This window comes from Excalfactoria chinensis, chromosome 3, assembly GCF_039878825.1.
Source record: "Excalfactoria chinensis isolate bCotChi1 chromosome 3, bCotChi1.hap2, whole genome shotgun sequence".
Classification (NCBI taxonomy): Eukaryota; Metazoa; Chordata; class Aves; order Galliformes; family Phasianidae; genus Excalfactoria; species Excalfactoria chinensis.
In genome coordinates, this window is record NC_092827.1 from 23,447,407 (window position 1) to 23,475,159 (window position 27,753).

Here is a 27,753-nt window from a genome sequence, read left to right on the forward strand (position 1 = left end):
ACCAAAAGGGGGTCAAACCCTCCCTTTTGTGAGTGTGAACCCATGCATCCTTCAGATCACAGATAAAAATCTTTGTAGATCAGGAAACTGAATGCACTGTCTGCAGTAGTCAGGGGTTAGCTTACCCCTCTTGTTACAGGATGGAATGTTTTACACAGGAACATGAGGAATGTTAATGCTGTTTGTGCACATCAAAAAGTTTTCCAGTGAGAGTCTGCATTTAACACAATCCTTCCCAAAACTGCACCCCTTGAGCAAAGTTTTGGCTTCTTGGCACAAATGAACTTTTAGCATCTGATGCAACCAGGGATGACATTACATCTGTGATCCAAATTCTTTGTGCCTTCTGACTTTCATTTACTCAAATCTCAATTGTTTTCAATTATTTACAATTTCATTGTTTTGTGGAATAAATGATTTACATGAGCCGACAGTGTGCCCGGGTGGCCAAGAAGGCCAACGGCATCCTGGCTTGTATCAAGAATGGTGTGCTGAGCAGGACTAAGGAAGTCATCCTGCCCCTGTACTCGGCATTGGTGAGGCCTCACCTCGAGTACTGTGTCCAGTTTTGGGCACCTCAGCACAAGAAAGATATGGAGGTACTGGAGCAGGTCCAGAGAAGGGCAACGAGGCTCGTGAAGGGCTTGGAGAATCAGCCCTATGAGGAGAGGCTAAGGAAGCTGGGGCTGTTTAGCCTGAGGAAGAGGAGTCTGAGGGGAGACCTTATTGCCGTCTTCCAGTACCTGAAAGGTTCTTACAGTGAGAGTGGGGCAGGTCTCTTCTCACTAGTGACAAGTGACAGGACGAGGGGAAATGGCCTCAAGTTGCGCCAGGGCAAGTTTAGGTTGGATATTAGGAAGAACTTCTTTACAGAAAGGGTGGTTAGGTACTGGAATGGGCTCCCCAGGGAGGTGGTTGAATCGCCATCCCTGGATGTGTTTAAGAGCCGTTTGGATGTGGTACTCAGGGATATGATTTAGCAGAGGTTGGTTTTTTTTTTTTTTTTGTTTTTTTTGTTTTTTTTTTTTGTTTTTGTTTTTGTTTTTGTTTTTTTTTTCTTAGAGATGGGGTACTGGTTAGGCTGCGGTTGGACTTGATGATCTTCAAGGTCTTTTCCAACCTGGATAATTCTATGATTCTATGATTCTAAGATCACCATTCATTTCTTACACTCACACTGTCCATCTTTCCTCCTCTCCCTTTCCTTCCCTCCCTGACCGGATTTCAGAGACTTGTCCCAGTGGAAATCTGACAAGCATGAAAGGGAAATGCATTTGCAGAATTTTTTCTAGCTTCCAAAGTGCGTTAAAGATAGATCACCTTACTCAGTGATAAATTCAAAGTCAGATTGTTATCACAGAACTGACTTCTGAATCTCGTTCCACAGAACGTAACTACCTTGCTCTGTGATACCAGTTAATTCATCTCTTATGATCTCATTTGCAGCAGAAAATTCATATGTATAGATACCTTCTGTTATTAGTATTCATTTTCTAGTCTGACTAAACAGGCATTTTGAGATTACGATACTCTTGATACATGAGAGATATAAGTAAAAATTCATATTTTATTTAAATATGGACTTGTTATTTCACTACACTGAATACGTGCTACAAAAAGTGATTTGTTTGGCAGTTTTCTCTTGCCAGCTGTTATAGCAAAGCAACCAAGTCTCTCAACCAAGTCTCTTCAGAACTCATACAATAAGCTCTTTTTGTACTGCAATCCCTCCTATCAGTTCACACCTCCCTATTCTGAACACTGCTTTTTGATAGTGGGAGAAAAAAGCAACTTTTAGTCTTGATTTCTTTAGACCATATTCCGGGTCTCTGTACAGAGTGAATCTCTGTAACATTTTTCTGGACAGAATAAAGAGCACTTTGGTGCTTTTGGCCATACCTAAACTACCTCCAACTTCACTAACTACTTACTATCAACAATGGAGGCACAAAAGCACTGCAGTTGACTTGAGCTACTCTGCCTTTTCAGAAATCTGCATTTGCAGCTGTTTCATTAATCATCCCTTATTGAATTCTGACCTATTACAGCCAGATTATTTTTGTTGGCTTTGTGTTTAGCTTTCTGTTTGCAATTACTTTGTGTTGGCTGCAAATGAAGAAGTTGATTGCCCCACCATCATTCCTTTCCGAACTTACATACCCCTTATATTGACCACAAAGAAAATCTTGGCACTTTAGCATAGATTGATGTCAACTAGCTCCCTAGACAGACAAATCCAGCATCATAAAGCACTGATGCACACCTATCTTTGTCTGTGCAGGTAAACCCTAAAGGCAAAACAGAAACAAGTAAGTCAATGAAATTGAACCATGAGGTTGATCTTTGCAGGAGACATGGTGTGGTATAGTACCACTAGCCAAGACAAAAAACAAACTCAAACAAACTAAAAAAAAAAAAAAAAAAAAAAAAAAAAAAACTCTAAAACCATGGAAATTTCCCCTTCTGCTAAGGTCATAATTAACAGAGGATTTGTAGATATTTCCTCTTCCCTGCATCCTATCCTTCACATATATCCATGGGATAACACATTTTTCATTCCCATTGTTCTACAGACTCTTTCAAGAAAAGAAAATAAATAAATAAATAAATAAATAAATAAATAAAAGGAGGGGGGTTGGATGGAGGGGAAAGATAGAGACATTATCTGAAAAACAGAAGGCACTGTTTTTCACTTTTTTCCTCATCATCTACTCCTGCTAATGATATTACAAACAAAATGATGTTAAGTGCTCTAAAAGTCATTTTGCCTTTTTCTGCTAGCATGATTTCTGCAATCTTAAAAAAAAATGACAAATACAATTATGCCTGAAAGAAATAAATCATCTCTTCTTGCAGAAGCTGGAAGAATACTAAATTTGATCCATACCAGCTCTAAACTAATTATAGTGACACAATGCCTGTCTTTAGAATTATGTTAGTGTCAGCAGTTACCTAATGAACCCCCCTAATTTCAGGGGTTTATAACTATACCCTACATAATTTAGCTGCTTTAATAGGAATGTGCAACACAGCAGTATAGTTTCAGTATTGAAATTTTCTAGAAAGTGACTTAAATTTGACTTTGAAATTTTCTAATTCCTCTGTTACGTGGTATAAACTACAAGCAACTTGTGATGAAAGTAAACTTTGACATGGTAAAGGTCTATGATGCAGAAAAAAATATTTAATATTCTTGCATTTAAAAATGAAATTTTTAAAAAAATGACAAACTTCGGAAATAAATGTTGCTGCATTTACAAACCACCTTTAATATCTTCATATCCAGACAAGAAATTAAAGGTTTCTATAAAATAATTGCACCTTCTATGGAAAAATATACTTTAATATGATGACAAGTTTGTTTCCCAATAAACAAGGGAGAAATAGCTCATTTAAAACTAAAACTAAATTCTGTTAAATTCTAAAAAACAGGTCTTTTGATATTTCATTAAGCATTGTTCTAGTCTAACAATTTTCCATAGTTAGAAATAAGTGGCTGAAGAGGACTCATTTTTCTATCGATGAGTTGACATCAACAATTAACATTTTATCTCATCAGACAATAGATGGCCTATCAACTTGGAAGCCAGTTATTAGTGAGCAAATGGTGTGTAATCACACTATATATGCTACACAGCACCATACTATTTCATACAGAAAGAGTATTTATTAGTGATAGCATTTACTGTAGCACTGCCTATTTGTTGCAATAGCACCAGTTTCTGATTAACACTATGGTACTTTCTGCTTTTTCCATTCTGTGAGTGGAATGGAAATAATCTCATATAAGACTTTAACCTTTTGTCTCCTATTTTATCAGAATTACAAGACTCACATTTTTGTTTTCTTTTCCCCTGTGCGCTGTGCAGGTGACAGAGCATCAACACAGGTTGCCCAGGGAGGCTATGGAGTCTCCTCCTTTGTGATCTCTAAAAGCTATCTGGGTGTGGTCCTGGGCACTCAGCTCTTGGTTGGATCTGATAGACCCAGAGGTCCCTGACAACCTCAGCAATTCTCTGGTAATTCATCATCAGTTGCTCAAAATCTTTTAATACTTCCTTACATATTTAATAGCTGCTAGTAATAGAATAAAAGAACATGAGAATGTCTTTCTGTTCCATTAAACAGAATGTACGACTTTATCTAAGTGTGAACTAGAAAGCATATTTACAACTCAACTTACATAGCTAAAAATTGAATTCAAATATCAGCCTTAAAGATGAGAATAGTTCTGACACACAGAGAAGAAATGAGAAAGTCATCCATAACTGAATACAGTAGGTGAGCATTTTGACCAATTCACACTATTTATCTTAGTTTTGGCACTAGTGAGATCAATAGTATTTTGATAAATCTTGTCCTAAATCATAGCTTGCTTTGTCCTTCTTCCAGAGCTGAAAAACCCAGAGCTCCAATCTGAAAAGGGAATGTAAGGAAAAAAAAAAAAAAAAAAAAAAAAAAAAAAAAAAAAAAAAAAAAAAAAAAATCTTTACTAGATCTGATTCATTGCATTTAAAGACAATACTTAATTTTTACTGCTTGCTTTTTTGTTCTTAGTCAGCAACAAAGACTGGAAGTGAGAAAATAAAATTCCATTTCCTATAACAAATCACTCTCAGTTTCCAAAAGCTGAACCCACTGAAAACACTGAATTTGCATGTACAATACTGAAGAGAGATGTCAGTCCGAAAACATCAATTAATACAAATAGCAGGGATAGCACAGGAAGAAACAATGCTGCTCTAGTTGCAAACAAAGCCTCAAATATTCTTAGTTGTTAGCGAAGCACATCTGTTCATAAAAATCAATAAGGCACAGTCTGCATATCATTAATTTGAACTTATGCTCATGATTACAACTGTCTCTTAACACAGTCTGAATTCCAGACAACATTCAAACTTAATTTATGCAAAAGGTGTCATGAATCATATTTATTTTTTAAACAGGTTTTGATAAACAAGGGTTTGATAGTTTAGCAATCTACAGAACCTCAGCTCCTACTGTTAAGTAGCTACAGATTGTTTGCAGTCCATCCATAAGGATTAATTTATGGCAGAAATGGAGAAGACTGGAGTAAAGAAAACAGTGGGGAGACCTCACTGGATTTTTTTCAGTATTTAAGAGGTGAATATAAGAAAGCAGGGGAGAGGCTTTATTGGGGAGCATAGCAATAGATTTTTTATTATTTTTTTTTTCAGTGATAGAACATTTTGAACTTATATTAGATGTTAGGAGGAAACTTTACCCAGAGGCTGGAATAGGTTGCTCAGAGAAGATATGGATGCCCCCATCCCTGGAGTTGTTCAAGGCCACATTGGAAGAGTCCCTGGGCAGACTGATGTGGGTGGGTGACAGCCCTGCCCATGCCAGGGAGTTGGAACTAGATGGGGCTTAAGGTCCCTTCCTAAGCTATTCTATGATTATATGATTGTATGTAAGAAAGTAGTAAAAACCTGGAGACTGAGTTATATATTTGGATATAAAGGAAATGAATCCTGTTAATATTTTTAATAATGACCACATTATCAAAGATGGAAAAAAGTTTTTAGGTAATAAATATTGGAAAAATTACAAACAACTTGCACAAAAATATTACTGCCATTTTAACTGTTGCTAAAAAATTATATAGCCACGGATGGTTAACTGAAACAAGGAGAGGTAAAACTATGTGACATGGTCAAGAATAGCAAGGAACAATTTTATTAAGCAGTTTCTAAGGAGATCCGTACTGAGCAAAATTTCTCTCCTTGACAGAGGCTAGCTAACGTAGAGCGGGATGATATCAACATCAATGTACTGAAAACAAATGTCACTAGCAAAAATGGGAACCTATTTAAATCAAGCTACTTTGTGTCCTCTGAAGAAATGTGCAAGGCTGACAGAGGTCCTAAAAATACTGAAGTTCTCATCCCTGACAGAAAAATAAAAACAGACAGATGGATGAAAGGTCTGAAATAAGCAAGACGGAAAGGAAAAATGTATACGTGATGTTTTCTCCATGTATTTTACTGAAAGTAGAACTAAAGTATTCTTCCAGATTCTCCAAATGCCTTTTATGATTATACGCATGACAGAAGATTCTTATTTTGATTTTTTTAGTACAGTCAAATACTGAAAAATTGTACTGAATAACAGAATTACATCACTCTGAGAAGAAAACTTAGGAGTTGTGGAATGAGTTTTGAGAGGTTCTATCTTCTGCAAGATACTGAGAAAAATAAAAACAAAGACACTGTTTTTACTCTTCTTCTTTGCTCAAGTCTTCACAAAAGACGTCACTTTCCATAATTACTTCATAATTAATTGGATAGCTCATATGGAAATGATTTGAAGCAAACACTTTTGTTAGAAGAAGCTAAACTCTTTATTTGGTTATAAATAGTAATTTTCTAAAATATTTTCTGTATAATCATTGAAATTAAGTTTCAGAAATGAAACACTTAATGAAGGCATCAAATAATATTAAATTCCAGACTAAGTACAGAATATAAGCAATTTTTTCCCTCTCCGTTACTCTTGGTGCTGTACGAATCAAAGATTATGGGTGACTATTATGGTGAATATGAAAAACAAAATTATGACCACTCAAATTCTCTCTCATATCCCATCAATACAAAAATAAAGTGATAAAAATAAAGATAAAATAAAGTGATATTCTGTTGTAAGCCTGCCTGTTTATTTCTTCATGAGTTGGCAAAACTCTGAACCATATGGGGTGCAAGCAACTTCAGCTAAACAACTATTCATAGTACCAACTTAAGTGAAATACACTTTATCCACACTAGCAAGTTTCTGCCATGCATTATGACTTTTTTATTTAGTTTAGAATTCATCTAAATTCTAGCATCCTTCTACATACATATATACAGGCTTTTCTTGTTTTATGTAGGAAAAAAAACCACACCATAGGTAGACAGTTAAGCATCCCCATGCTGTAGTTACCCACTTTGTTCCATTTATTTTTATTAAAAATATAGATACCCTCTGCCTCCTCTCCCCAGAACTGAGTGACTATGCTTCCTTATACACCAACAAGGCCCTCTCTTCATTACAACAATAAAAGCAGTGTTTGAAGCCCCAGCTACTCACTGAACTGACAGCCTAGGTCCCATTTTCCTCCAAACTTTTGTAATTTTCTTGACCATCCATTGGATGGCCATATCACTACTTCATTTCGTTCCTGAACAAGAAGCAAAATATACAAATGTATATTTAATTATATTTAATTAATTTCACTTTATCCAGAATTACTACTGTGTTTACTGTTTATTTTTTCTGAATTATCCCTTTGTCTGCACTTCCAGCAAAAATGAGTCATCCCCTTGACACTAAAATCCAGTTGAGCTGAAGCCAAGCACAAAAGGGGCTGTATTTCTCCAAAAAACAACATCATTTCAAACAAACTTGCACTGGACAAGCTTCCAAACAAAACCTTCCATATTATGTGCCACACAAAACTATAGTCTCAAATTGAAGAAAGAAACAAATTTGTAGATTGAGTTGCATAAGCCCCTTAAGTATGTTTACCATGAAGTAATTGGATTACATTCAAAAGAAGGAAAAACAAATGACTGGCAGCTAAATAAAAAGAAAACAGTATCAAGGAACTGCTGAGTGTGATCACAACCATTTAGGTGTACTAAGCTTCTTCAGTCATACACCATTTGAAACCACAGACTTGAATGACTTTAACATATGAGGACAATAAATGACCAGACCAAACAGATAACTGATCTAAATAGAAAAATGTGTGTTTGAAAATACTAGAAAACAAATGAATTATTCTGAGTTCTTTTTTTTTTTTCCATCTTTGCTTAACTATCTTTATCACAAAATACTCTACAGTTTGTTTCATACTTAAAGATAATTCACAAATCATGCCAAGAAAAAAGTAATAATCATGATATCTCAACAACCTTTGCAGACAGAAACAAAATAAATAAATTACATCAAATTTGTTGGAAAATGACAATTTGTTTAGCAGGAGATGTCTATCAGTAGGTAACTACTTGCCAGGGAATCCAGTTCAGACTGGCTCCCCATGCTCACTCCTAACCATTCTTTTAATACACCAATGAACTGTTGGTTTTTTAATTGTTTTGTTTTGCTTTGTCTTCAAGCTCAGTCACTTCACCTTCTTTCCTATCTTCTATCTATTATATATTCATTTGCCTCACCATTTCTCCAGGTAATGAAACATACTGCATATACAGTAATTCATTTTGTGAATTGAACTTTGTCTTATCTTCCTTCCCGTCTCAGCCATGACTATCACTTTCTCCTCACTAATGAGAGTCTTTCTCCTACAGATACTCTGACCACAGTTCCTCTTTACTCTTTATGCAAAACAGCAACATCAGAGCTTTTGTTTCTCTATATGAATTAACAGTGAAAGAATAAAAGGAAAATAAATTATTTCAGTTTTGGGGAAGAGGAATATTCACAGAACTGCCACAGCTAGAAGTCTCTAAATTAACTGGAACAGTGGTTGATTAATCAGATACAGTGGAAAATTCAGAACTAGTCTCAGACTACTTTTCATCCAAAGAAATTTCTGCCATACTTATTTAGACAATTTCTTACTTGTATTTCTAATCTGATCTACACAAAATATAAAAGGGAAGGACACATTTAAAATACGTGTGAAAAAGAAATGCCTCAAGATACTGCATAGCATTTAACTTCATTTAATGAATTATATACTTGGTAGAATTGCAAAATGACTGGCCAAATGTTGATGGCTGCCTTAGAGCTGTTACATGGACAAGACTTGCATTAATACATTCTGTGTTCAAGTTCATTCAAATTATTTACAATCCCTTCAGGACCACTGAAAAGAAACCAAATAATCTCATTAACATCTGCTAAGTTTATGAGAAAGAAGAAAATTACAAAACCAGCTTTCCTATCCTGCAAATAGCTACTTCATATCCAAGGTCTGATTTGAATGCAATATAAGGAAGATTTTACTGGAGGGATCTACTGTTAAGTGTAATATATATTTTCAAGACACAGTACTTTGTTGTGCAAATGACCTATGGATTCTGTTTTAATATCACAGAGATCAAAATACTTCACAAGACTTCAGCTGAGCAAATTTAATTTTCAAGTGTAGTGTCACATCACATGTTATGTACCATGTAAATAGATAAAGAAGAAGAAATGTGACTTCCATCCAATTATTCTACGAACTTTCATAAGATAGCCAAAACAAAGAATAAAGAATCTGGAACTAGACTAAATTTGCAGTTTTTATCAAGATCATCTTAACTTTCTTCACGAAAAACATTCACAGTAAAGAAGGACACCAGCAGCCTTTCAAGGGGGCAGGGGGTCTGATTCTATTATTTTTTCCCCCTAAGCGATAGTTAAGTCTCCAGAAGAAAGTCAGCAGAAGTTGGGAAGATCAGCTGAAGATAAGCCAATTTCTCAGATAGATTGTTGCCAGATAACTGGGTCGGTGCCTCTGTGAAGGAAAGAGGCTTAGTTACCCTGCTAAGAGGCTGTGGCTTGCAGTTTGCAACTCTGTATCATGAAAACCATTCTGAAAAAAACCAACACACATAGGCTTAGTTTCTTCCTATCGAACATAGTGGTTTTATGTGTTAATGAAGGAACATCTCTTTGATGTAAAGTATAAGTATTTTTCCTTCATATAATCATTGGATTTCAACAGTGGCTTCCATGACAATAACTGAAGGTATAAAATATATTTATTTAGGTGTTTTAACCCAAAGCCCTTATAGGAAAGGGAGACACTAATCCCAAGGTTGTTGGCTTGCAAGTGAAAAAGCTGTACATCAAATTTCTAAGTTTTAGCTTCTATTTTTCAGCAACAAGATCATTTCTCATTTTTCTTTCTTTCCTTTTAGAAATAACTCACTTTTTCCACATTTGACTTGCTTGATATATGACATACAACTGATTAATGGTAAATTTTTCATGAACAACCGTGCACAAGCTTTACATTGAACAGTTAAAAAAAAATAAATAAATGTTGAAAAATGGAGAAGTTGGTAATAAATATTCTTCTGAGCATTTCTGTTGGTCTGTCTTAGATGGAATGCTCATAAAAAAAAAAAAAAAAAAAAAAAAACCAAATGACAGTATGCCACAGGAAAAATAGAAAGATACTATACACCTGTTTCCAAGAGAATGTTGAGGTTATTAAAAATATCTGCTGCATTGAGGAGTGTGTAAGAAGGAATATGAGAAAACCATATCTTCAACCAATCTGGTAACTTACAAGATAACGCTGTTGCTAATAAAAGGCTTTGATACTATTTTTCTGTTGTCTGCAACAGCAATTTCACAAATCAAACTGTCGACACTTGAATAGAGACAATTTTATAATACCTATTCTGCAATTTCATGAGTGGTTTAAATACTAGAAGCCTCCTGTGTTCAATTTAATTCTCACTTAAACCTTAAAATGCTGCATCTGCTTCTAAAGTTGACAGAGAAGGGATCTACCCCAAGCACAACTTAACACAGAGAGCACATCCTAAACCTCCATACCAAGGGTTCAGACAGTTCCTCCAGACTAATGCATCTGGCTCACCAAGCAATGTCCAGTAAAGCTCATCAGCAAAGAATAAATTAATAATTTAAACAGATGTTCTTTCAAATATAAGCGCCTCTCAAATTGAACTGTTTATAAAGCTAAAGTATGATCAGCTGCTTCTATGCCATGCTTAGCTAAACATATAAAATTAATGTATTTTTTTCACCCAATTTTTACTGTTTATGGATGTTTATAAAGCAACCTCCAGCAACGAATGTTGATTGTCCTTGATTGTTTACAACTCATCAGGAAAAGATAAGACATCAGACTACAGCAATCAGCAGCTTGATACGAATTTCAAATCCAATCCTTGAAGGATGGTAGGAAACCTGCAGTTCTGAGAATTAATCCATTCTGAACATGTTACACTGCTAGAAAAATCAACTACAGAAACTTTCCAAGAGAGTATTTTGCATTACTGAAAGAATTTCATTTCCACTGCACTGTGGTGGGGTTCTTTTGTTTAACAGTTCAAAACTTGAGGAAATACTTTATATATTTTAATACTCATTAATATAACAAGTTCATTAAAGTAAATTAAGGTTAATTTGGTAATATTCAGACAATCTATTGACAGATTATTGCCACTGCCTTCTAGGTAGTTTGTCTTATCACATTATAGTTACAGCACTACTATGCTCATATTAAGAACTTCAGATCATCTATAGCATTTATACAAAACACTACAAATCCAGGCAAAGTACCTTAAGCTAGGCAGCAAGAAGGTAATTCCCTAAATCACTGCAGGCATTTCTAAAATCTTTACAATTTGGATGATTACATTATCTTAGTTTTTTATTCACTAGTCGGGAGATAAATGACAGCTGGAATCACCAAATCTTTTTTTTATTATTATTATTTTTCTTTTTTAAAACCTTTCATTTTATTTGATAGACTTTTTAATGCATAGTAATTTATTGCTATCACTGATGAAAATATAAAGCAAAAAACTGAAAGTACAATCATGGCTAAGGTTGAACCAAATCACACACACAGAATCACACAGAATGACCCGGGTTGGAAGGGACCTCAACGATCATGTAGTTCCAACCCCCCTGCCTAGCAGGGCCACCAAACATATGCCTTTACTAGATCAGGTTGCCCAGAGCCCTGTCCAACCTGGTCTTGAACACCTCCAAGGACGGGGCATCCACAACCTCCCTGGGCAGCCTGTTCCAGGACCTAACCACTCTCCTAGTAAAGAACTTCCCCCTAACATCCAACCTAAATCTTCCCTCTTTTAACTTAAAACCATTTCCCCTAGTCCTGCTATTATCAGCCCTTTCGAAGAGTTTACTCCCCTCCTGGGAGTAAGTTCCCTTCAGGTAATGAAAGGCTGCAATGAGGTCACCCCGCAACCTTCTCTTCTCCAGGCTGAACAAACCCAACTCCCTCAGCCTGTCCTCATAGGGGAGGTGCTCCAGCCCCCTGATCATCTTCATGGCCCTCCTCTGGACCCTTTCCAAAATCTCCATATCTTTTTTGTACTGAGGGCTCCACACCTGGACACAGTACTCCAGATGGGACACAGTACTCCAGATGGGTGTAAATACCATGTGATAATAGACCAGGAAGACAAAAAATACTCTAAAGATAAACGGAGATGCCTACCATCTCAGTTTGAATACAACAAGCGATCAGATAAAATAAAAAGCTGTATAAATAAAAATATACTTTCTTCATGTACACATTTTCTTGTAAAGAAATGAAATTATTTCCAACATTTCACATAAAAGTATAGGAAATTTAAAAAACCTTCAAGACAAACAGTTTAATTTGAGGTTCTTTTGCAAAGAAAATTTCTATTTTTTGGTCTCAATACATAACAGTGAGAACAAAACAACATATGAGCAAAGTATTTTATAAAAGGCACAGACTGTCTCAAACTCACAGCTTGCAGAAGTCTTGCTTCTTTATCTTTTACAACTACATACAAAATAGAAAATCCCCCTAATTCTTATAAGAAGAAGATACAGCACACATAAGTTAAGTTGTTAGAGTTACTGAAGACATTTTCTCTACTTCCATGAGAAAAAATATCAGTATTTTCCCTATGGACTACCTCCAAAAACCCCACTGAAGAAAACAAACAAACAAACAAACAAACATATATACTCAAATGGATTTCATAGCTTTCATAGCTTTCCTGAGAAGTCCTCAGAAATCAGATAATCCAGTATCTAATAACAGACACATTTAGACAGAAGCGTTATTTCTAATTATTCAGATATCTTGAAGCCTGCACACTAAGAGACAAGTAAAAAAAATTATTAAATACATGTCTTTTCATAAATCGATTGAGAAAGATTTTAGAAGCGTTAGACTATATTTACAGTACCTTTGGATATTGTTTGACAGGGATCAGAACTCTCTCTGATAACTTTATGTTCTTGTTGCTGATAACATCAAGGTATTTCTTTTCTTCATCCTCCTTCTTGCCTTCAGAACCCTGAAATTTTTCTATTTCTGAAAATGAAAGAGAAAGAAAGCAATCAGTGACATAAAATCCATCCTCCTCAGAAACTTCAAACTTCTACATCATAGTGTAGATTTTGCACTCACATGATATGTATTGTTAACATTGAAAAAAACCTGGACTATCACCTCCATTGAGAGGCACAGGTGGTAGCTCACAGTTCGTAGTATTTGATTAATTCTTTCCCAGCTGAATTTGACTCCAAATGATCACAGCGGGAGGAGGAAAAGATGAAGCTTATGATTCAAGCAATCAATGTTTTAAAGAGGATCACATCATCACAGCTTGATGCTATTTTGTAAATGTGACCTGTCAGAATTAGTCAACTTCCAAGGGCTAAAATTAAGGGAGAGCACTAAAACAATGAAGACTTATTTAGAAGTTGTTCAAAGTAAATTAAGAAATAACTCTTGCACAAAACAAATTTTCACTGAAGGACCACAGAAGAAATAGTTATACAAGATAGTAAGGATAATGTCTAGAACATTTGATACGATTTAGAAAAGCAGCTTCAAAATATACTTGGGTTAGATAGATTTCAGTGTTTTCATACAAACTCCTTAATTTCTGAAGCTCTTTAAGGAAAGGATAAGAATATAAATCAAATTTACTACCCTGCAAAGCATATCTAATGTGGTATCATAGTCCTCTGATAGTATGGGTACTATATAAAAAGTTGCACATTTGCAGCAGTGTCATTATTGACAAGGAGAAAATGACAGTGTTTATAGTGAGCTAATTAAATGACTTAAACGGGCAGCTGTGGGTCCAAGAAATGTGTGTTTTCATGGCCAACAAAGCAGGCACAGGAATTAGAAACATGCTGACAGTAGTGTGTAACACACATACTTTATTTTAAAAAGGCTCAAGAAGTAGTTAAAACAATGTACATTCCCATGATTTACAAAGATCATTATTACTTTCAAGTAGCACTGGTGGGAAGAGCTTTCTCAAAAGACAGAGTGATAAAATAGCTTTATTACTGGACTAAGACAAAACATATTAATTTTTTCTATTTAACTAAAGTTTCTCTCTATTCTGTATACTCCTCATGTCATTCCATGACGAGGACTATGATAAACACTGTAGCATTCTATCGTGAAAAAAATGAGGACCAGAATCAAACTGCTCCAGGTGAAAAAGGTTTTATCACTTATAAATTGTGACTTCTCACCCAGCTGGGAAACTTCTGGTCACATATAACACACACTGGAAAAAGATAACACATCTTTGGACTTCAGAACTTTGAGTTTATTTTCATGAATTCAACCAATTTATATTTACAAAAATAAGTGTTTAGTATAGGATTTTGAGTGCAATAACAAATGAAGATCCAGAAGCATCAGCATTCTCCAGCAAGAATAAAAACAAGGAACCCAACAGAACATTTTCAAGAACACTTATCCTAGGCTACAAGAGAGAAAGCAGCATTCCTTGAAAATAATCTTCACATATTTTCCACCCACTTCTGCTCTGAGTTAACTGAATTAAGCAGGGTGACAGATAACTATTCAATTACCTCCTACAGTACCTGTCAATTCCCCAGCACACTTCATTCTTGCCTTTCATCTTTAACAGTACTGTTGCACTTTCTTCTGTATAATACACTTGTATCTTATCTCTCTTAATTAGAAGAGAACGTGAATATCACAGTTATGCAAAACAGGTCACAACTCAGGAAAGTGCCAGAGAAAAAAGGCATTTCTAACAGTGTTTAGTTTTTTTTTTATTCCCATGAAAATTGATTTTCAGTTCTCTCCAGATCTGGAGCTGCAAAATTCTGGAAGAAGTGTCACCCTGTTCAGTTTTTGAAGGAAAGAACTTTTTTCCCCTTTTTCTCATGATTTGGCATAAACTAGAATAGCTGACTGAGTAGCTCTTTCTTTTTCAAAACTACTTGCTTTAATCTTAAGAGTGCCAACAAAAATCGTTGATTATAGTTCACTTCAACATGTTTGACACCTATTGCAAAACTTTTGTAATGAATATGGTTTTTCCATTAAAATTAGGCATCTCACGGTAAAAACATTCTTTTGCTATGCTTAAAGTCATGTCAAAACTCATCAAAAAATAATGTACTTCTTGTCAGCCTGTCCAACCTACCAAAAAATGAAATCTACACATCCCTTTCTCTGCTGTCAACATTTGCCTCCCCCTGAAAGGATTTCTGAAAGTGTACCTTGCACCTTACCTATGGGGATTCCTATGTTTGCTGCACTAGCATTACTCCAGTAAAGAAGCATGACCTGCTGTTACAAGGTCTTGGCTTTTAAAAAATGATCTGTCACCATTAATAGGAGCGATTCCAGAGTGAGAATTTCACCAGCCTCTTTTCTGCATGCAGTAATACACATAACAATATTACCTAACACTCTGTAAGTACACATTTTCATCATGCGCATCTCATTAAGTGAATGGAAGAATGTCTGTACTGAAAGAGAAAGAATACACCAGTAAAAAATACCAAGTCCAAAATCACTGACATCTCCATCTTTAAAAGAGCTTCCCTTATTAAAAAAATCACACAGTTAGAACCTCGAATGCCTAAAACATAGTTAAAATTGCACAACATCCCCGAGTATTTTTAAACACATGAAGACTCATAAAAAGCTATCTAAGCTGTTTCAGTTGTAACTGAAAGCAGGGCTACTGGATTTCTGGATTTTTTTTTTTTTTTTTTTTTGGGGGGGGGGGAGGGGGGGGGGGAGAGGAGGAACAAAAAAACCCACAATTTAATAATACAATTGAACAAATTACAGTGAAATTAATCTGTCAGAATAGAAAATCCTAAGAGATTTCCTGTTGCAAAAAGGAAATCTACCTTCCCAAAAGACAGGCTATTCAAAAGTAAACAGTTTTGCAGCTAACAAGAAAGGGGTTATCAAGACAGCACAACCAGCCACAGGCTCTGAAAATTACCCATTGGCTCACTCCATTCACCCAGAACTACATGCACCTGTTGGAAATAGTCCTCCACTGTAGTTACACATATTCATTCACTGACACAGCTTGTAGGAATGACTCAGGGAGATACTACAAATGTAATACCACTTACATACATGTCTGTCAAATTTGCTTGAACTTGCCCCAAATATTTAAATGTTATTGCAGACAAAGTTAGAGACAGTCAGGAAGATAACATAAATCCCATATCCTTCAGAAGTTTCTTAATAAAAGGTAATGATATAGAGAATTTAAACATCTAAAGACATTTCTAACTGATTAAAAAAACAAACATAATTATCATGAAACCAAAGGAGGAGAAAATAAAACCAAGAAAAGACTGAGTAGAACTGAATTTAAGTTTTCCTACCCATCTCTTCCTATGGACAACTGATTTTAACTGCCTGGTTAACAGTTTGAGAGCTCTTGAAAGAGAGCAAATAGAGCTCTCAGCAACTTGCAGAGATACACCAAAGGTGTCTCTAGATTATCTTATCAGTAGAAATACAAATAACTACTTTATCTACCCATTGATCTATGGTTAGATCAGGATAAATTAGAAAAGCTTTAAGGAGAATATTAATAGTGTTAAATTACTAGAAAATTTTACAGGTAGAAATATCACATACTGATAAGTATCTGAACACTTTCTGCTCAGGCACACAGACTGCTAGGGAGAAAATTAATTCTGATTGCCAAATAGTTCTAGCTTGATTGCCAGCTAATTCATCACTACACTATTCCATGTAATTCTAGATACATATCAACTGTAATCGCTTAAAAAAAAAAAAAAAAAAAAAAGCATTTATGATGAAATTTACCCATTGCATACACAGTCAAACTGATGGAGCCTTTGTCTCCTCAGTAAAAATGGTAATAAACAACAATCACTCAAGATCAGCAGCAGGGTATGATGTATAAACAAATGATCAAGGATGCACATTCAACCTACTGAAATATAGTATCTCATGCAATTAGTCACAGCAATGTCAGTTAAAAGATACTTATTTCCTTATTGCTTTGTAGAGAATATTCTTAGTAAAATGACTAAAACAACTACAACAGTGACATTTCACTAGGTGAAATTTTAAAGACCATTCAAATGTATATTAAGTATATTTGAAATCAAATCTCTCTTTCCTAGTAGAGCTACCTTGCATATACTAGGATGAAGGTTTGATGTTGTCCACTGTTGCATTGCTAGAACTACTGTGTAGTTCATTAAGTTACTGAACTCAGCACAGCTCTCTAGTCTTCCCTCTTACCTTCAGAGCAACTAAGGTAGTATAATAAATGTGCTAGGTAGATGAAAAACCAACCTGAAAACTGTGAGGGTATTTTTTTTTTCTTGAATTTGAATTTTCTTTAATATGAGGCTACTCATAAAAATAGGAAATGCAGAGCAGGAAGATTTATCCAGACCAGAGCACAAAAGAAAGCAAAAGCCACCACAAAACATCAAGAGCATGTTATTTCTGAACACATCCTTAGGCATCCTTGGATTTAACATCTTAGAAAACTCGATTTCTGTGATGTTTCAGAAAGAAAAAGCATTTATTTGTCAACAAAGACTTTTGTATCTGCTACTGTGTTAAAGTCCATCCAACAATGCACTTTAAGACATGCTCAAGTGCTCTCCTGGATTAATCTAAAGAGAAAACATCAATGCTGTGTTACATATTGTACAGTGCAGAACAGAGAAACATAGGGTGAAAGATGAATTGATTGGCGAAGTCACCAGCAAGTTCCTCAGTGAGATATTCATTAGTTATATCTCCCCACCTGAAAGCTGAAGTTATTCTTGAGGTACTCTATATAGATGGAATTATTCTGTCTCTTCACATTAGCCACAAAGGAGGAAAGCTTTTCTTTTTCTTCCTCAGTCCTAGAACTTACTAGTGATAAAACATCTCTTATTCTGTTCTCAGAGTGAGAACTGAACAGCAGGCTTTTTTTGTTTGTTTGTTTTGTTCTGTTGTTGTTTTTTTGTTTTGTTTTGTTTTGTTTGTTTTTTGTTTGTTTGTTTTTCCTCCTTGTCTTATTTAGCCATTTCAGGTTTTTTCTGTACTGTGAGATAGAATAGCTATAGAGTAAGACTGACATCTGAAAGTACACTGTATTGAAACTTATGAATAAATGTAACTTACTAAAGAACTGATTAAAGATCTGCTTGTGGCACAGGCTTCTCTCCAGCCTCTCTTCTTCTCCAGTCAAAAGTGCAATAATGAACTAAAAACCTATGCTCACAATAATTACTGAATTATGTGAAAGGAGTCTACACACCTTAGAACAGAAGTTTACATCTAGGATGTGACCACAGATCTTGAGGTCAGAAAGTTGACTGCATCCGAAACAGTGACAAGAAAACTGAAATTCACTTCAGAAGAGCCTGATGAATTACTAAGAGATAGAAGATGTTCTGGAATGTCTCAAAAAAATACCATAGCTTCCTAACATGTTTCTGTCAGAAAATACAAAACAGCGTCTCTGACTACTGTACAGTCTAAAACAAATAATCATATATATATATATACTTTATTCATAACTGGTTAAAAAAATGAATGAGGGAAACAAAAAATTTAGTGCTTGTTTACATGATCATATATACCTACCTATCTGCAAAGATACACTGTCTTAAATATACATTGTTCTATCTCAATCTAGTTACATTTACAAGAAAGCTAAATCCTGGCACTTATTAATAGACCACAGATATGTTCAAGATTGCTGTGTTATGTGGTTTTATGTGTGCGTGTGTGTGTTTGTTGTGGTTTTTGTTTGCTTGTTTGTTTTTTGAGGAGATTAATTCTTAAGAGATTCAGAGGTTTGCTAGATGTTTCCAGAATTCTGTGAGTCTTCCAAAAGTTCATGTTATCCACTAGTATAAAGGCAGATGGTGGATGCCTAATCCTTGGAGACATTCATGGTCAGGCTGGGTTATCTTACTTTAGGGGTTGCTGTTCATCGCAGAGGAGTTGGATGAGATGCCCTTTAAAAGTCCCTTCCAACTCAAACAATTCTATGATTTTACCATCTAACACACAGTACTGTGTTTTTCTCCAGGAGAAATTGTCAACAAAAGCTAAAAACATATGGCCAGGTCAGCTACATAAACTCACATATTTCTTAATATGTTGTGAAAAATCAAGGAATCATCTAATAACTTTAACACTTTAACATGTAATAATATATACAATATTATTGTATATATATAGGTCCTATCTCTGTGTTCTTCTGTGGAATTTTTATGGAACTAGACAGAATATGCTCATAACCATGTTAGATTTTCCTCGCCTATACTACGTATCAAGCCATCTCCCTATGAATTAACTGATGAAATACCTACTTGCAGACATGGTCAGAGGGATAACAATTGGTAAAGTGCCAAAATTTGGGCCACTGCACGTCTTTGAAACCACAATGTAAGGTCTTAAAAACTAGTGTAGTTATCACCCTACAAGAAGCAAGTGCTATTTGTAGCAGATACAGGATTAGCAGCTACACACTCGTTTTAGGTAAGTGACATTGGGTGTTCTTGGTTGCCATTTGTCAACATGTTAAAGAACATGTGGAACTGAGGCAAGATTTGAGACATTCTTCTCATTTAATATAATCTGTTCAACAAAAATGAAGAAATCTAAGTCTTGCCGGGGAATAGAATTCTCTATAGCAATTGCAGAAAACAAAATAGCAAGCAAGATAACTATTTTTCATAGAAAACACATTAGCACCAGGTAGTGTGATTTCATTACACCAGGCTATATGACATGGGAAATTAAAATTCATCCTAGAGTGGTATTACAACCTCACATAGTAGTAAACAAGATGCATGTTTTTCATAGGCTTGTCACCTTGCCTTAAGAATACTTGTTTTTCTTGTAGAGGCCAAAGCAATAAATTATAACGTGCAACTTCAAGGAGACTTGTTTCATTTTCTGAAAATATCCTTCAATCTTTCCAACTCTGTTTATAGGAATAAATTTTAAGAAGGTAAAGAAACCCTGTGTGAACCTGACTGCAACCTACTTCATCACTGCTAACCATGAAAGGCTGTTATCTTGTCAGAGAGAAGAAAGGGGCCCAAAATAATGCTTTCAAATAATATGAGTAGAATGCATGCATGGCACAAAATTCAGTGATGGGAATCACTGAATCACTCTCTTCTTTTTTGCTCAACTTAGTTCTTTGCTTCTTACTTAAATAAAGAAACATTAAATGTTAAGATACATGTCAGCTGCTGCACTAACCAGAGAGCATAGGTGCCAAGAATACACACATCACAAATAAACTCATTAAAATAAAATAGTTAGAAGAAAATGAATCAAGAGGAAACAAGAACAGTGACAGGATACACTGTGAACAACATGAGAAGTCCACACCGGCAGTGAAATCTGCTTCTAAGGAATCTGCACAACTGCATACTTTATATAAATATTCTTGAACCTTTGTTGATACTGAGCTCTTATACAAGTAGATACCCATGGATGAGACCTAGGAGTTACAATTCAGACTCCAGCATGCTTAAAGTACCCATGCTGGAACTCAGTGACTGGTGATCATTCTTCAACCTGCCAAAAATCCATGGATGTATTTCAGATTCTCAGCTTCACTATGAAATGCTGAAATCATATCAGCAACATACAACAAACCCAAATATATTTTCGCCTCCTAAGTATGACTTTCCACAGTGTCAACTTCAAGTTGATTATTTTCAAGGCAAATCATAGAATGCAGCATTTCTAAAAGGTGGCATAAAATTCCATGCCAGACACCACAGTAATTTAATTTACTCCTCAAGCACTGTGCAACTTCCACTGTAGCATGAGCGTGGAAATGATGGGCTTCAGCAATGTGGCAGATGCAGTTTTCCCAAAGTCTGTTATGACTCTTCCCCAAGTGTCTGATCTCCGGCACTGCTTCTTTTTCCTTATTGTCACTACCGAAGTATACAGTAAAAGGAAAGAAGTAATGAATTTCTGTTTCCTCTGTATTTGTGACCAGTATATTTCTCTCTCAATTATACTTTCTCTGCTCTATGCATTGCTTATATCCCAGACTCCTCTTAGATCTCTCACCTACCTAGGTGAAGTCAGAAGATGTTTTGGTTGACTTGAAGGTTAGCATAAGCAGTTGTTTTCTACCTGTCAGAATAAGTACTGTGTAAAAAGCAGAATACATTTCTCAGCCTTTTTCATCAATTGAATGCTTCATTTTGATATCCAGAAGGTACACATATAAGTCTAACAATATGACCTGCTTTTCTTTTGAAGCAATTCTTTCCTCTAGAAAAATTCTCTGGCAGGTAAGCCTTCAATAGTGAATGTGAATAAAAGAACAACTGCCATGCTTAGACTTGTCAAGCTAATGAAAAATGCTCACTAAACTTGTATGCCTGTTAACATCTTTCTCTTCCTTCCTGTCTCTTCCACTCCGTAAGTCATCTTGGTGAATTATCTCACTATTACTGTTCATTATCAGTTAAACAAATTAGTCCTACTGAGAGATTTTTCTTTCCCCAGCACACAGGTTAAACAGCAGCAAGTTCTTTAAGGCTGGCCAGATTTGAAAACCATCCTGCTTCATGGCAAACATTCTAATTAACTGTGCCCAGATGAAATGACTCATACTACTATAGATTTCATATAATGAAATATTTAATAAAAACAGAATACAATTCACAATGAAAATGTTGGGGGAAATTGCTCATTTTGCTGCCTATTAAGTTTAAAACTAACAAACCTTTCATCTAGTTACGCATCTGCCACTGATGATCCCAGCAGCCAACAAAAAGAAACAGCTGTCAATCTGCTACCATTCCTAAGAATGCATGGAGTACAGCAAAAAAACTTCAGTCAAACCCATATTGATTCAAGCATGCTGAAGAGTTTGTCAGCTGCCTTGATCAGCACAGGAAAGAGCCTCTTGAGTTCAGAGAATGCCAAGGGCACATTCTTGAAGAAAAAAACGTCCAGGGGAACACCGTGTTGCAAGACAATCTGTTCCACTGCAGAACATTTCAATTTGTGCTCAGCCCAATGCAAGAACTGAAATTCAATGTGTAGGCAATGAGAAATTCAACATTTTCATAGAAGCTTTCATTTTTGCAGTAGATTGTAAACATTTTTAGAAAAAACTACCCCAGTAGGTCTACATAGATGTAGCATATTCTCAAACTGCTGATGAAAATTACATAGCCTTCCCTTTGTTATAGGCTGGATGCCACAAGTGACAGCTGGCAGGGCTGACAGATGCATCATTTCAATTTTATGGAGAAATGAAAAAAAGATCTTGTTTCAATCAGAAAGCATCCAGCAGTGAGTGAGAATTGCTGATAATCATGAGGAGCATGTGTATTCTTGCAGATCCAGCTTCATGGCTGCCCATCTGGGTGACTGAGAATATTAACAACCATTTTAGAAGTACTTAGAAGAACATTATAAGGATGCATATGGGCCTGTTGATGCATCTATAACAACAAAAAGTGTGAAATTTTTAAAAAGAAAAATAACCAAGTTTTTTTGTTTGTTTTTTAAAGAGTCATAGGATAGAGAAGACAAAAATATTTTCATTATGATCTTCTAGTTCTCAGAATCCTTCTCAATTTCTCTCTTGGATGAAAAGTTTTTCAGTGTCAGTTCTGTTAGAGTTCTATTAGGTTCAGTTCTGGAAAGTAAAATGAAGCACTCCGACAGCTAGCAAATTACCATAAAAGAAGTTATATTAGACAGCTTGTAGATATGTTTTTCACTGTAACAAGTTTCTGGAAAAGCAGAAATCCAGGATAAAGCTAGAAGACAGAGGCAAGTAATACAGGAATTTGGAAAGAGAGGTGTCAAGAGATGGTTGAGACATTCAAGAAAGTAAGAAGCAGATAAGAAGAGATGGCAGAATCCACAAAAGAGAGAAGAAAGGCAAAAGTTCATGTCACACTTTATCAGTCTTCTGTTTGAAGTCAGCGAGTTATTGGGAAGGACACAAGAAATCAAGAGAACAAATCCAAAGGCAACGCCTGAGGTGGAGAGCAAGCACAGATATTAAATAGAAAGGATAAAGAGAACTGTTTCTGAATGAGAGATGGAAAAAAATGTGCAAAAGGCAGACCTTCTCACTCATTAAGCATACTTTGTACTCAATACGAAACATTATGCCATTTTTATATATTTACATTAGAATTTATGTATGCAGGTCACTCCACATACAATGCCTACTATTTATTTCCATGGGAACTACAACAGATACAAAGAAAAGCACGACACTACTTAATAGAACAAAGTACTACTTTTCAACACAGTCACCACCATTACCTATGCATTTTCATCAGTGATCAACAAAAGCCTGCATGCCCCATCAAAATCTGCACCAGTGGAGATAACCCACTGTTGCTGTTGCCATTGTTGAAATGCACCACCCACTGCCTCAGGGCACTCACATCCACACTTTGTTCTCTATGAACATTCAGCAAACATTGATGAATGCCAATGGGTGCAATTTTTGCCATGTGGAGGAACTCAATGACACACCTTTGCTTCATATGCACTTCCATGTCAGACATCATTTTGTCAGGCTGCCCTTCTGCTGCCACTTAGCACAAAGCAACAAAATGTAATGGAATATTGGTGGGAAGGTTCAACCTCCTTGCAATACCATCAACACTGTGGTATGACTCTGTGGGCCATCATAATAAAATACTTTCAGAGCAGCCCTCATATGTATCCACACACACACCCCTACATAAAAATTATTTCAAGGTATATTTTTATATAATTTTTTAAGACATAGATTATGCTTGCATTGATCAGAAACAGATACATTTTAGTAATTTAGAGGAGAGAAATAGTCCTGAAGGACACTATCTGGTTAATGTTACTGCAAAGAAGCAATGCTTATTAAAGGAAAGCATGGAAAACCAAAAGAATGAATGCATGAAGGTCATCTCCTGCAAGGAAACTTCCAAGGATAAAACTAAAGAGAATCAATTATGTCAAATAATATTCTTCATTTAACTGTAGTCTAAACATGCATTACATGCTAAATGCCAGTATGGCATTTGCTAGGGAATCCTAGAAAGTCCAACGCACTGAGGTCAAGTAGGGTCAAGACAAAGAACTAGACTGGCTCAGTAATTCAGATAATAGTAATATTCTACTTCAAAATATTTGTACAACTGAGATTATACAAAAAGACAAGAAAGGAATTTTCCATTGAATCATTTTCAGCTTTTGAAAAATGTTATTTCATCTTTATGTCCACATATCTAGCTACCAGTAGTTCAGAACAGTGCAGGAAAAAAGCAGTTTGTAACCAAACAAAAAAAATGCTTTCAACTCATTAATGTTCTTCAAATTACACACTAAAAAGCAAAAAATCATCTTTTCAGACATAATATAAATAATATGTTATACTTTCTGTGTTGCTTCCTAGCTTTCCTGCCTAGAAATTGATGCTGCTAGCATTAACACTCCAGTGGCTCAACCTGCATTAATCCACATATTCCAGAAGACGTGTGCTGCAACAGCCAACATCTTTACCAATTAAAACTGCAGTACACAAATTAAAGGCTAGGATATTGTTATAATTCAAAAACAGACTCAAATGCGCACAAGAATAATGATATAATTATTCATGTAGTTAACTGAAATCCTTGGAACAATATTACTTGTCATAACTAAGCAGTTGTCTGGCCATCTGCCAAAAGGAAAATATGCAGATCTGACTTCATGATGTATGCCATATTTTGGGTTTTGTTTATTTTCCTATATTAATCTTCCCATCCTCATACTATATGGAAAACATTTCATAAAGACAAATTCTAAAGTTTTTAAAAATAAATGTTTCACAAGAAATTAGGCTGCTTTTATTAAAGAGGAATTGTCAGAGAAAGCTACATGTAAAAGTCAGTGGAAGCACTTAGCTGACACAACCAAGTCATAAGTAGTGCAGAATGAAGTAAACAAAAGACATCGTGGAAGCGTAGCAGACTTGTATTCGTGTGACAGCAGTCCTAACAACTGTATGCCAAAGGCATAAACATAAAACCTGCTGCAAAAGCCCTAAATTAAAAGACATATAAAAGCAGATTAGCACTAACATATACATCCTGGAACTACCACGTTCCTGGTATGTGATTCTCATCACTGTGCCAACGCAGACACATTTGTAGGATGAAAGGGCTCTCTGGAGATGCGATTTCATTAAATATACTCCGACTGAGAAATATTCTCTTCAAGTACCATTAGGAAAGCGATGGAAATAAGCCAAGGAAAATAAAAGACTTGTTTTCAGTGAATCCACATTAATTTACTCTCTTCCTTGCTTTACTGCTTTTCCTGTTATGCAAAATTCCAACCAAACAATGGTATCTAAACAATCAACACCAACTACATTCTTCAGTGATATACTTTGAAGAAAGGAAAGGACTATTCTCCACCTTTACACCGTTCTCACACAAAGAACTTGAGGCAACAAACCTTCCACATGTTAAAAGTATTTTTCTTCTACCGTTGATGATCTCTGCTCACAAACAACTCGTGTAAAACTGAAATCCTTTTTTTAACGTTAACATTTAACTCTTGTGTGGCAGAAAGAATGCCTTTTATTTCCTGAACACCAAATTCTATCCAGTGATAAATGGATATCTGGATCCTGAATACACTTGCCACATGGTGCACAATGCCTCTATGCAATTATCAAAATTATATCTTCTATTTCTTGTTTCTCTTTGTTAGAAAAACACACAAGATGTTTCAGTGACCAGATGTCATAGTTTTGTGGTGCTGCTGTCAATATTCCACATCATAACATCATGTGCAGTATGGATCATCCATACTCCAGTTCCGTAGAATGGTAGTATCCCGGGTGCTCAGCTCTCGGAGAAGAACTACATATCCCAGAGGACACCGCAGCCAGAGATAAGTCATGGGAGGAGGACATATATAATCTCACTCCCAGGCTGGAACTCTCTCTCTCTCGGACTCTCAGGGATTGAGAAGCATTCCTGCCGTGTCGCCTAGACTTCACAGTAGGCCTCTCGGTTTTCGGGGACTCTCTCTCTCTGTTTTGTTCGATTTATTAGCCTCAATCATTGTACTCCGATATCATATTTAGTAAAATAAGTTTTCCTCCTTAGATTGCTGCCACTGTTTTATTTTCCCTTCCTTTCCGGGGCCCCGGGAGGGGAGGGAGGGGAGGCCCTACGGGGCGGCTGCCCTGTCACGGATACAGGTAAATCTAGGTAACCCGTGACACCAGAACTTTGTTTATGTTGACATTAAACACTAACCTTAAGCCTAAATTCAAACTGATACAGCATTGGCACATAAGAGACACACTTCTGAAAGAATATAAGTACCTAATAGGGTATGCATCTAACTCAACTATATGAAGTCTGGGTTCAGAAAACATAACATGAAGTATCATACAAAGTATAATAAACCTCTGAAAAGGTTTCATTATTATCAACGAACCCCAAAGGACAAAGCTGCTCACAGGTATTTTTAAGCTTGAGCACAGACAAAAACCTAGTCCCCATTCCAGTAACTACCATATGAAAATCCCCACTAAATAGGTCAGGCAAATCCACTCCTGATAACTTCCCAGCAAGTTATTAAGTAAGACACATAAGGAGAACAAAAAACCAAGATGTTGATGTGGGGAATGGGAATTTGCAGTTACAGTAAAACAACCTTTTTTGTGTACTAGGGGAAATCTCAGCTTGCCACCCTGTCATGTTGCAGTGCTCAGTGGCAGTGAAGGGCTGGTGGTGACAGCTGAGAAAGTACTTGCAGAAGGATGAGGTAATGGCATTGTGACTTGTAAAGGAATTTCATCCCACCCTTAAGGGGCTACATAAACAATGCAAACATTACACAAGCAAACAAAATGAGATCACTAGCAACATGAAAATGTGATCAGAAAATCTTTTCTTAAACGAGATTTTTTTCTCTGAGGCACTTACATGATCCTGGACCCCATTCAAAGAAGCATTAAGAATGAAAATCTATACTGCAAGGCACATCCTTTAAAAAGGGTCTAGTGCATAATGTTCTTAGAACTTTAATATTAAATATGCATAATATACATAACATACCAACTGCTACACACATAATTAACTAACATTATAGGAAACGGGTATTAACATGGAGGGCGGCCATATGAGAAAGCATGAAAACAGTTCCTTTAGAATCTGTGACAAGGGTGATGAAGCTTGGCAGGCAGATCGTAGTGGGGAGATGACATCTCAACAGTGAATGATGAATGGCTGCTTGGGATAACAGATCAGAGGACATGCTGAAGAGAACCAAAGACAGAAACATATATCCTGTTTGACATAAAAAGAAGAAAGAGTCACTGGTGAAACTTAAAGGAAGGACAACAGTCACTAAAAAGGCTATTTCAAAAGCTTTGTGAAGGAATACAAATAAGGCAGATTTAAGCTGTCATCCAGAGAACTATGTGGAAGAAAAGAGTGAACAGGAGAAAACAAGCTGGATAAACAGATTAGAAAGACTAATCCTACATTGCTCACCTGCATCTAAGGCAAGAAAAATGAACCAGTGTTCTCTCTCGAGATTCCTGGACATGGGTAGTGTCCTGAATGGACTTTATATATACTGTAGAAGTAAAAGCAGTTTGACATTCTCTAGTCTGGACTGGAGATCAAACTCATACATCATTAGCAAGTGATAAATATTAATAGATCACCACATTATGCAATGCCAGCAAAAGCTATTCTTAAATTTATAAAGTTTCTTCCATGTATGAATTAAGGCAT

The 27,753-nt window shown here is 35.8% G+C and overlaps 1 protein-coding gene across 11 annotated transcripts in view; it reads right to left on the bottom strand.

Moving 5' to 3' along the window:
- Positions 1 to 27,753, bottom strand: part of KHDRBS2 (KH RNA binding domain containing, signal transduction associated 2) — a 329,216-nt gene that overhangs the window by 261,980 nt on the left and 39,483 nt on the right. For all 11 annotated transcript variants that reach the window (XR_011903072.1, XR_011903071.1, XR_011903067.1 and 8 more), the window contains exon 2: positions 12,903 to 13,030. Coding sequence is in view for 1 of the 11 variants with exons in the window: in XM_072331773.1 (XP_072187874.1) it covers positions 12,903 to 13,030 (128 nt within the window). In the remaining 10 variants the exon portion in view is untranslated. The remainder of the gene's footprint in view (positions 1 to 12,902; positions 13,031 to 27,753) is intronic.